This window comes from Symphalangus syndactylus, chromosome 10 (genome assembly GCF_028878055.3).
Source record: "Symphalangus syndactylus isolate Jambi chromosome 10, NHGRI_mSymSyn1-v2.1_pri, whole genome shotgun sequence".
Classification (NCBI taxonomy): Eukaryota; Metazoa; Chordata; class Mammalia; order Primates; family Hylobatidae; genus Symphalangus; species Symphalangus syndactylus.
The window spans coordinates 103524664-103536929 of record NC_072432.2 but is presented as its reverse complement, the minus strand read 5'-3'; the positions used below and the strand labels follow the sequence as shown (position 1 = coordinate 103536929).

General features: G+C 44.7%; 1 protein-coding gene across 8 annotated transcripts in view; it reads left to right on the top strand.

The window, feature by feature from the left end:
• Nucleotides 1–12266, top strand: part of EPHB1 (EPH receptor B1) — a 453083-nt gene that overhangs the window by 322491 nt on the left and 118326 nt on the right. For all 8 annotated transcript variants that reach the window (XM_055295345.2, XM_055295339.2, XM_063611327.1 and 5 more), the window contains one exon: nt 1823–2158. In XM_055295345.2, coding sequence (XP_055151320.1) covers nt 1823–2158 — 336 coding nt within the window. The remainder of the gene's footprint in view (nt 1–1822; nt 2159–12266) is intronic.

The window sequence follows — 12266 nt, the reverse complement described above, 5'->3', positions numbered from 1 at the left end:
AACAAGAGTGGCGTTGACTGCTGAGAGCTTGTGGTCTGAGTCCCATCAGTCAGAAGCAAACAGACATGTCCAAGACAGGCAGTGACCAGTATGGATGGTAATGAATTGTGCAGTGTGGGGCAAGGTTGGCCCAGCCCCGTAAGAGCCTACCTGGGACAGTACTGACTGCCTTCGCAGCACTAGCTATGTGATTATTTGAAAAGAGATGGATGTTTATTCCTGGGCAGATGGGCGGGGAATTCTTGAATGCTGTTTGCAAGACTTCAGTAAAAATGCTCCATGAATTCTGCCCTGTCACAACCGTGCATGAATGCTGTGCTTTAGCTCAGGCCTAATGGGCTTTATGTGGTACAGTACTGATTTTCTTTCATGTTTTAATAGAACCCGATTTAATGTTTGCTTTCTGCTCTAGCTGCTTGCTGTTGACTGATTCAACACAGAATCCTTCCCTGGTGCCCCCCGACCTTGTTGTTATTCCCTCATTTTGTGTGTTGGCATTTGATTCCTGTCTCCAGCATGAACCACTTTACACATGTCTTCGTTCAGCTGGTGACAGTCACGTGCATGAATTCTGAATGCATTACTATCTGAAGCGGCTGCTCCAGCAGACCTGCCATTCGAAAGGGGGGCTTCCGGGCAGGATTCATTTTTATCAGTTAGACACTGAGGAGATGCAAGGCTCAGGCTTGGGAACCTGAGGCTATGATCTGTTCCGGTTTTGGGCAGCAGATTCTCCAACTTAATCTCAAAATGCCCAGCATTGTGGCCATTAATTCAGCAATATTTTGCTCTTCTATGAAGCACCAGGATTTCCACAGTTTTGCAACAAGGCATTTCAGTTTTTGCCAGATTGTGAAAAGTAGCCATAAACAGAGCTTTCCAGAGGAAAGAGGCTGCCCTCTGTGAGTCCCAGTGAGCCTGTCTGGTTTGTAAGAGAAGGTCTGTTCAGAGCAGGCCTATAGTTGAGAACGTGAGCTTTGGAATCAGGCAGGTATGGGCTTTCACACTGGCTTCAGTTCTTACAGACCTATGCAATCTATAGCCAGCCTCCTTTCTAAGCTTTACTTTCCCTTTCTGTTAAATTGAGATAATTATTTTATCTTCCTGGTAGGGGTCTTTGGGGGAATAAATAAGGTAATGTATATAAAGCAGCTAGCAGAATGTCTAAACACAGTCCTATGTTTTCTTACATCATGGAGCCCAAAGTGGCTACATGAACCTCTCCCACCCAATTCTGCTTCTTTTCTCTTGTGCCAAAGCTGGTGCAATGTAAATATACATCTATTCAGGTGCTCTGGAAGCCTGTCCTACAGAGATGCATCCCTGCTACCACGCACACACCGCATAGATCCCAAATGTGTGAGATTTTGTGCAGAATTTCAGAATATGTTAGGGCTTTTGGAGGGGCCACTCATATCCCTCTACCCTTGAGTCCTACACCAATTAAGATTAGACAAAGAATCCAGTAAATGTTCAATATATATACATTTTATTAACCCTAAACCTGGCTGGAGGATGTGGCTTGATCCTGAGAACAAAAGGCCTTAAACCCAGGTCCTGGAACCATCTTTCCCCTGGCACACATGATTGAAAGAAGAAAAGCCTCAGTGAAGATGATTGAAATGGGAGCTAGGGACAAGATGTCATCTCTATTCACCTATTCTTCTTTCAAAATGAATTGAAGCATAGACATTTGGGGTTGAGGAAGGAGTGGGAGGCGAGCGCACTGATGAGGATGGGAATGCACCAGAGGCAGACAAAAGAGCTGCTGGACAAGGAAGCTTATGTCTAGCCTCACTGGACCTTCTTTGTCTCCCTGCAGGCGTCCCATCAGGTCCCCGCAATGTTATCTCCATCGTCAATGAGACGTCCATCATTCTGGAGTGGCACCCTCCAAGGGAGACAGGTGGGCGGGATGATGTGACCTACAACATCATCTGCAAAAAGTGCCGGGCAGACCGCCGGAGCTGCTCCCGCTGTGACGACAATGTGGAGTTTGTGCCCAGGCAGCTGGGCCTGACGGAGTGCCGCGTCTCCATCAGCAGCCTGTGGGCCCACACCCCCTACACCTTTGACATCCAGGCCATCAATGGAGTCTCCAGCAAGAGTCCCTTCCCCCCACAGCACGTCTCTGTCAACATCACCACAAACCAAGCCGGTAAGTCTGGAGGCTTCTGTGCTCCTGTGTGGATGTGTGGCTGGCTCTTTGTCTCCAGGCAGGGAGACAGTTGCAGCCACACCCATCCTGCCAGTGTGCTGTCAGGCCTCTTCCCAGGAGTGAAGGTGTCAGGTGATGGGCATTTGTGATCACATAGAGAAGGCAGGTGTAGTGTTGCGCTTCTGAGAATGAGCTGCAGACTAGGGGATTTTCTTGTGCCCAGCACAAAAGCAAAGAGGTATATCCAAGCCAGAATAGGACCTAGTGCTCTTTATCCAGCCTGAGCTCAACAAATTCTGTTGGAAAGATGGATGAAGAGATGGACAGACAGGTGTGTGAGTGGACAAACAGAAGATTGTGTAAATGGATGGACAGATGGACAGAGGGCTGGGTAGGTGGACAGATGGATGGACAGACAGATGGTGAGTGAGTGGAGGCACTGAATGACTTTGAGAACAGGACCACCAATGATGCTTTATGGAAACCCAATGACAGAAATTTTCCAGAAATCATATGATAAAATCAATATTGCCTTCATTTCCCAATTAAACCTATGTAGTTCAAAAGTGTATTCTCCTTTATAGCTTGCTCTGATGAATGATATGCTGCTGTTGGGACCTCAGATAGATGGCAATAGATTGCTCCTGATAGCCAGCACATCCTTGTGGCATGCACAGCTCAGAACACATTTTCTTTCTCTTTATTTCTGAATCTTGCACTCTTCTGATCTTTTCTCTTTATTACTTTTCACAGCTCTTGCAAGAATCTGTTTATTTTTATATCAATTTAACCAGTCCATTCATGCACTTATTTATTCATTCATCATTAAGAGACAGTCATTTAGCATGTACTGTGTGCCATGCTGTGGATTAGACACAGTGAAGGATGCAGTGATACTTGGACATTATTGTTCCTCCCATGAAACTCATTAACTGAAGAATTTAGAGGATATAGATACAAAGCACAAAGCTGCAAGGTAAAATGCTGTACGCATGCAGTAAATACCAAGGGAGTTAGAGAAAAATGCGCAATCTCTCTCCCGGGGTTACTGTGCAAGGTTGCAGAGCGGAAGTGAACATCACATGCACAGACAATGGGGGTCATAGGCAGTGGACTGTGATGTTATTTGGAATTATAGATTTTTCTCAACAAATTCTAAAATGACAGCTTGTTAGTAGAATAGCAGGAGCCAAGCATCTATCTCTGCTCTCTCTTCCTCTGTGTATCTCCCCCTGCCTGACCTTCTCTTTTCTACTCCATCCTTTTCTACTCACCTCCCCACCCTCAGACTCATTCTGCTTCTTTTAAAACCAGGCATCTTAGGCATCTTTGATGGCAGATGAATCTTGAGTTTAAGCTGTCAGAACTGAGAAGAAAAAAGGTGTCGTAGGAGAGCATGTCTGTCCAGATGGCTGCGTTGTTGCTGTGTGTGTGTGTGTGTGTGTGTGTGTGTTCTTGTGGTGTGTTTGTATGTATGTGTATGGTCACGTGTTTACATGCATACGCGTGTAGTGAGAAAATAAGAGTGGAAGTGTAGAAGCCTCCAGCTGGTGACCACAGTGTTGGTGCTGTAGAGACAAAGGTTGTGACATTTTGTCTTACCCAAAGAAAGGAGAATGGTAATTTCTGCATTATGTTAAGCATGTAACATGGGCAGCCTTTGTTAGCAGTATTTCCCTTGAAGAGTTTAGGCAGAAAACTGGCTGAAATATTTTAGTGTCCCAGCTTTTGGGAATGACAATCCTGCCAGGCTGTCATGTTACACTGGGCTTGGCTGTCTTTTCTCTCTCTCTAAGCATGTGCGAACAAACCTGCCACTTATATCGGTTTGCTTTTATTTCTGCCCTCCCTTCTCTTACCCTGCTATTCTCGAACCTGCCCATCTGCTTGTCTTGCCATCTGCACCTTCCTAGACTGCAGTGGAGCTAGGGGACCCAGGCTCTCGCAAGGGGCCCTGCATTACCAACATGCAAAATATTCATTTTTATCCTCACCCTTTTGCACCTCCATGAGCACACTTCTCATGTGCTTTTTTCCCCCTCTGGCAGGCCCTTTAATCTTAATCATCCCTGATTTTGTAGTCCTAGCCTCCATTATCACCTTCCAATCTATGATTCCCTGTTTGGTAACTCTGGAATTCTAGTGTCAGAGAGTTTACACTCACTGAGAGAAGGATGCAATTACTTCTTGGTAGCACATGGTTATTGTAAAACAAATATCAAGTTGACCAGTGGTTCCTAATCTATGGGCTGTGGACTGAGGAACAGGGTGCCATCACACTGATTTGATGAATCTATGTGTAAATACAAATTATTTTCAACCAAGAGATAGTATTTTTTTAAATATGAGAACCATCAAAGTAAACATTCAAACCTGAACTTCTATGAGAACAGTTTAGAGAACCATGAACAGAAGCTATGCATTTTACCAGAGGTGGACAAGAGACTAAAACGTAGGCATCATAAAAACTCTAATGACTCAGATCCATTAAGGGCTGAGGTGGGTGGACCCACGTGTTACCAATAGGTCATGACATGTCTAACCTTCCCAGAATACCCCTGAGCTGGTCCACTCTGGGTCAGATCTAGCTCAGTCTTCCTCCCCTGGCTTCATGGTATGGTATGACCCCTCTCTATGCCTGTGGCCATCTGTACTACTGTTTGGGTCATCAGTAGCTAGATGGCAGGCAAAGAATTTGACCAAGAGGAGTCCTGGGATCAATCATTAAGTCAACCTGTGTTTATTGAATGTGTACTCTATGTCTGGAACTGCCCAAACTGTGAAGTGGCTGGGGACTATTGAGTGGGACCTGATTGAGAAATAGATGAGTAATCATTATTATAGTTAACACCTCATGTTTGTGTTTCTTTTGAGTTCACAAAGAATTTTGGAATTATGTGGACTCATTTAATCCTCATAATTACACAATGACTTGGGGCTTATTGTTCCTATTTTTCTAATAAGAAAGCAGAGACTTAAAGGGATTTGGAGAATCTAGGATTAGAAAGAGATCAACAGATGTCCCTCGTCTGTGTCTGCCTTATGGTGTTCTGTCCTAAAAGTGGACAGTACCTCTGGGCTCCCCATTTCATAGTCTCCAACAATAGGTTCTTCTTGATTCCAAGAGCTGTGATCTAAGAAGAGACCTTGGAGATTTTTGCTATCATTTGTTTTTGGTCATTGGGCACATGGTAGATACAGTTTCTCACTCAGAGACAAGCTTGTCTGTTGAGTTCTGAGATTCAGAGAGCCTTCATCTTCTCCCATCATGACCCCAATTATGTATTTAGTCGTGACTATTCAAGGACCAGGTATCACTTGGAGAGTTTCAGGACTGGATCCTTACCCAGTCCAAAGGCAGTGGCAGAGAACTGACATCTTTGAGCACCTCCAATGTGCCAACCCCTACCACGTGTTTTGTTTTTGTTTTTGTTCTTTTTACAGAGAAGGTGGGTCAGATGAAGAAACTTAGGTCAGAGCAGTTTTGAATTTGCTCAGCATCTCACAGCCAACAAAGGATTCTAAGAAACATCATTTGCATCTCCCTAGGCTGCAGATATTTCTGAGAAACATCATTTCTTGGCTGTGAGATGTTTTGTGGCCATTTTATCCTCATACTGATGAAAAATCACATTATAGTGGACTGTGTAAGTCATAAGCTTTCTCTAAGCTATTGCCACATTGCTAAGCCACGTTAGCTGTCAAAAAAATGTCCATCATCTTTGGTCAGGATTGGTCATGAATTATGCAAGCTCAAATTTATGTGAGGTCTTCAGGGATACATCCTTGCACTGAATACAGCTGCCATGAGTTTAAAATAGACCAGATCAGGTGCAACTCTCTCTGTTCTAGTGGCCAAGTGATCTGCAGAGAGATTGTTATCATCACTAACTCCTGCAGTCACTCTCTGGCATCTGGCCCCAGATTCAGACTGATGGCCGGATCATCTGGCTGTCAGAGAGAATTAAGTGAATGACAAACTTTACTTCTCTCTTATGCCAAATAGACTCGGAGTGTCAAAGTTGGAAAAGAAGACCTCAGAGGAAATCTTGGGGGTATAAAAGATGAATCAGACCAGCACATGAACTTGGGACCATCAAAGCCAAAGAGAACAAACTCAAAGACCCCTAAGGCCAGGCAGGTAATGGAGAGGAGCAAAGTAGGGCCAGGTGCAAGGCAATAGGGAGTGGTGGGGACTGCAGGGAACTTTAGAGGCAGCCATTGTTCAGCTCCAGCAAGAGTTGCATGCCCAGCACTGCCTGATTTTATAGCTGAAAATCCAGATTTAAAATGTTGACAACTGATTAGAAAATTTTAAAGCACTTGAGAGCCAAACAAATCCAATTCTGGATTTAGCCTGTTGGCGATGGTTTGTAACCTCTGATTCAGAGGGTGAATCTGATTAACCCATGTCTTACTGCCAAGCATGTTCTGTTTTCCATTCTCATTCCACCACAGGGCAGTCATCTTCCTCACCTCTGGGCTCATGGTGGCAGAGTGCAGTGGGGTATTCCTGGGGTTGCTTCCCCTCTCTGCTCCTCACACGAATCATGCAAGTTCATTTAACTGGCAAGATCCCTCATTTCTCACCTACAAAACAGGTGTCATGATACCTGCTTTCTAGTACTATAGGGACAAGCAAATCAGACAGCAGATAGAAAATCACTCTGTAAACTATGCTATGGACTGAGAGATTAGCATCATTTCTGGGAATACGTCTTGAGCTAGAGAGCAACTTGCTGTACTTTTTCTCCCTAGACTATTTCCTTCCAAGGCTTCACAGTTTCTTTGTTTGGGACTGATGTTATCTGTAACAGACACATAACAGATATTGGTTTCTCTGTTCTGTGCTGGGAGGAGTAGGCACCAGAAACAAAAGTGGCAAAGTCTGTATCCCAATGAACTAATGATGAGGGAGGAAGTGGAGCCCAGAACCTAGGTACCTGCCACTGGATGATTCTGATGCTCAGGAGACTGTCTATCTTTTCTCATTGTGTATTTGAAGAAGCAACAATTTTTCCCTTACTTGCATGATCTTATCAGCACAATTTATATCTGACATTTATATTACATGCAGTTCACGTATGGCCTGCGTGCCACTTCCATGTGGAATACTATTCATCATGCCCACAACACAGACACAACCCATTACTTACTTTTCTTTAAAAAATGCTGCACTATTTCTGTTAATAGTTACAAGCCCCTATAGTTTGTCCATTTTTAAGGCACTTTTGAAGTTCTTAGACAGTTAAAGTCACTCAGATACACTAATTTTCTTACAAAAGAATTACCTAGCCCATCAATTCCTCTGAATACATCACCTAATTTGCATTATTCCTTGGTTAAATATAGTATTTGCATGCATAAAGAATAATCTTTGAATATGAAAAGGAATTTTATGATATTGCAATATATTGAGCTCTTTGGAGGAAAGATATTATGTAAATCTCAAAATTAAATATTAAAACAATATTACACTGCTGCCTGTAAAAATGTAGAGTGTTAAGATCCATATGCTGAAGCCAGTTCATTTTTAAGGGCTGTGCTTATTGGAAATTAGCAGGCAACATTTGCTCCAACGCAGAGAAAAGATTGAGTGAGAACTTTAAAGACTAGAAGGACTTGAAAGAAAACTTTCATTGAAGTTAATAAAGAAAAATTTAAAAAAATCTTAAGCGAAAAAAATTTTCACTGTTCTTAATTCAATTTCTTTTTTGTTTTTTTTATTTTTTCTTGAGATGGAGTCTCGCTCTGTCGCCCAGGCTGGAGTGCAGTGGCGCAATCTCGGCTCACTGCAGGCTCCGCCTCCCGGGTTCACGCCATTCTCCTGCCTCAGCCTCTCCGAGTAGCTGGGACTACAGGCACCCGCCACCACGCCCGGCTAAATTTTTGTATTTTTAGTAGAGACGGGGTTTCACTGTGGTCTCGATCTCCTGACCTCGTGATCCGCCCGCCTCGGCCTCCCAAAGTGCTGGGATTACAAGCGTGAGCCACCGCGCCCGGCCTTCAATTTCATAGTTCATTTCATTGCTTTCTTCTCATTGTTAATTCTAGAAAATTTTGTTTTTATTGTTTCTTAAGCTCTGGCATTGAGAAGGAACTTCCAAGTGGCCTCAGAAAGGCCCTGGCCATTTGCAAACAATGATGTGTTCACCATTGAGCTCAGAGGGTCGGCAGATGGCACTGTCCCTGACCAATGTCCTGGCTTCTATCCTTGGCAACCTTGGGGTCCTGCACCAGATGGTGATCCATGTGGAGAATCACACTTTCTCACCTATCACCAGTTTCCTGAGAGAGCGGCCTCACAATGCTAGGCACAGAGAGCCTTGATAAATATTTGCCAGATGGCTTCAGTCCCCACAGATGAGCATTAGTATGTAAGTGTTTGGCTGGGGAGTGGTGATGAAAATGTGTCCTGGTGACCCACAGGTAACATCTTAAGATCCCTCCCAGATTAGTCAGGTAATCTGGATGGAGTCTTCCTCCGCTGTGGCTCCTTGCAGGAAAACTTAGGGAATGTTGCTTAGGATGATGCTACAAGCTCTGATCCACTCAGAGGAACAGAGAGAGACTCAAGCACTCTCAAAGGGATTGGTTTGTTTGGGCATTTTAACTTTGGAAATGTATTCATTCACTTAACACAGTCTTTATGACTGCTTACCAAGTACTGCTTGCAAGTACTGGCTCAAGGTTACTGCTTCTTAGGGGCTCCCATTTATTTGCCTACTCGTCAAATATTTTTCAAGGCCTTTCTGCGTGCTATATACTGCTCTAGACATTGGGAACACAGCAGCAAACATAACAGACAGAAATCTGTGGCTTTGTGGAGCTTGCATTCTAGTCGACAGCACTCACCGAGACTGGAATCAGAGGCCCAGAAAAGTCACAAAGTAAGCAGGTGACTGGTTGGGAAGTGACTTGATGGGGTGCAGCACCCTCAGCTGGGCTCTTGGTACCACCCTCTTCTGTGGTGCCCACTCTTACATTCCAAAAGTTAGGATGGAACCACATGTTGTTGCCAGAGAGCATTTCAGTTTGTGGTGGATGTTGCTATACAGTGACAATATGTTTGATGGGATATTTTATTGTTCAATAGACCAATTTGAATGAACTCGTTGTGGATGGATATCACACGCTGGGCCACACAGTGGTTGGGTATGGGAATTCTCCTTCCAGGTTGTGAGCAGTGGCTTGTGATGCTGCTAACAGCTCCAGAACAGCCTTCACTCTGCTAGGGTTACCAGAGTGCCCACAGGACTCAGGGACCTATTTGCTTGTTTATTCCATCTTGGGCCAGGCACTCCAAGTACATAGCTTCAGGAGTAAAAATGGCTACTGACAATGAGACTGGAGGAAATTTCTTACCCTGTAAGGATCTCATATCCACATGAGATTGTTATAACCCTTATTGGAGAGGGGACACCAGTTGGATTATTAGATAGTTGCTGTTCACCTTGTGAACTATCCCATGAAGAGGTATCTCATAAAGAGGCAAAGAGGATGGGAGGGAAGAGGGTCCAGGTGATCCATCCACTCCATGCTCTTGTGGCAAGTCAACTCCATGAACTGACTGGCATCTCCAGGAGAGAACGCCCTGTATCCGTCCTGTTGACTATTGTGTCCAGATAGGTGTCTAGTTGGGTGCCTGAAATATAGAAAGCAATCAATAAATGTTCGTTGAATGAACTAATAACTTGTTAAATAAATACATGAATGAATGCTTCAGTCTTTCTTAAAGTAATCTCGGGCATCGGCAAGTGGTGCAGCTTTGGCTGTCTCTGTGATCTTTCCTTTATCAGGCATCTTTGGGTGGGGAGCTGTGATTGCAGTTACCCCTTACATTCTCCCAGATGTTGGTAAGACCTGAGGCTTCCTGTGTGCACTGCACCCCCACACCATAACCATGGTTCTGTGGGAGCTGCTCTTCTATGACCTGGCCTGTCCTACCTCCCCCACTGGCAGGGTCCCAGCTGCTTGAGCAAGTGCAGGGAGGGTGGTTGGGATGGCATCCCAACACTGTTTTCTGTCCCCCTGCATGCCAGCCCCGTGCCTATCATTTTCACAGTACCATCCATGTTAAACAGGCAGGAGCACCAGGGGTTTCTGAATGCAGCAATTAACAAAACAGTAATCAAGCTAAGTGTTTAATTTCAGAAAATTAACATCTTCTCTGAGCGGATGTGAAAGATGGAGGAAAAAGGCACATTGAATGTTCTGGGTAAATAAAGGCAACACTGGACCACAAATATTTTTCAGCGCAAGGTAGACTCTTTGCCAATCCCTCAGGCCTCAGGATCAGTTTCCTTCTGATAGCCAAACTGCAGGAAAACCTTAGCTGTAGAATTGAGCCCTAGGATTTTAAAGCGTGTGCGCTTCTTTCCTTTCCTTTTTTTTTTTTCTTTTTTGACGGAAGAGCAAATGCTTTCACCATTCAGAAAGCTTGGGGGAACAAAAGCCCAGTCATGCCCCCTAAGAGTGCATCTGCCCTGTAGAAACCGTGATGTATGTTGCCCTTCTCTGAATTGTACTTGTTAAAGGGACAATACGGTGATTTCTTGGATGTGCATTAGTTGTTTATGTGCTTAGGCTTTATTTCTCTTGGCAGACTGAGGGCTCCCAAGGGAAAAGGCCATGTCTTTCTCCTCCCAGTAAACCCTGCCCCTCAGCAATGTGTCCTCTGCTATAAGGTGTCCTGGCTGACCTTACACCATGTCACACTCTGGTGCTGCCTCCTTAACCAGTGGGCTGGTCTTTGTTTGCAGGAAGGGGCTTGCATGAAGGGAGGGAAGCTTGCTAGGGGGTGGGTGTGCAGGGGACTGGGTCCCTAGAAGGACAGTGAGGTCCTGCCACATCTGTTTCATCATCTGATGGCCTGGATGGGAGTGAGTGCCTGGGATAGAGGATTGGGAGAGCAAGGAAAGTAGCTTTGTGTGAGGGATGCTATGAAGTTTGAGGCACAGACAGGCAGCCTTGAGACTGTATGATGAAGTACCACCAGTAACCATGGAGGCAGGGCTCTCAGAGTGGCATTGAGCCTCGTGCTGCCCGAGGAAGCACTGAAAACCATGTTCCCACAGGACCGCAGGTCCTCAGGGAGGGGCCTGGCCATCTGGCTTAATAAGCAGTGTTCCTTGAGGGGTCTCGAAGGCAGCTGACATGGAGAACAAAGAAAGCAAAGCAGGAGAATGAGAGTATAGTTTGCGAGTACAGAGGAGACATCCCCAGGGGCTCCCAGAAGTATTCAGGGACTGCATCAACAGAAGACAGGTTCGGTTCTGCACATGCATAATTTGTGGAGAGTCTGAGTACTCAAATCAGGATATTACTTATGCAGTTGGATATTCAGGCTTCTGTTTTCTCTGGAAGATGGGAAATAAGATTGGTTGCTGAGAGTGAAGGGGTAAGTATTGGGGTTGAAGGTTTGAGGAGAATGGAAAAGGCTTGGCAGTGCTATTGAAGAGAATGGGAAATGGAACTACCCAGGTAAAGTCAATATTTCTGGAAAGTATTGAGAACTCATTTGAAGTTGGTGATCATATGTTTAGAAAGCCACCTCTTTTTCCTCTTATGTGGCCTTCTCTGCGATATATGGCTCTGGGACAGCAGGCCCTACAAGAAACAGATGACAAATATACCTCTGGTTGAGTTTTGACAGTCATATCCTCTGAAAAGATAAAGGCAACGTATGCCTAAGGGTGAGGAGTATTGTGAATTATTTTATTGCAAAGATGGACCCTAAGATGGATAATAATGGATATGAATAAAGGAGAAGGCAGATGCATTGGGTGGAAGTAAAGGCCAAGAGTGCCAGATGAGGCCAAAAAGAGTTGCAGTGGGCTCATCTGAGGTTGTGGTGAGGAAGCAGAATATTTAGACTTGTGATTTTGAAAATTGAGTGACTTTAGGCAAAGCAGAGTCTAAGTGTGCCATGGAAATTGGCAGGCATGGAAGAGTTGTAGAGGCCAGAGAACTGAGATTATATTGTTTAAGTGGACATTGAAGTCACACACAGGAGGGCAAGGCTCAGGGTAGAGAGGAAGACAAAGACAGAAGCTCATGCCTCCAATGAATGGGGGCATGACGGTGGGAGGGAGTATATGGTGGTCCC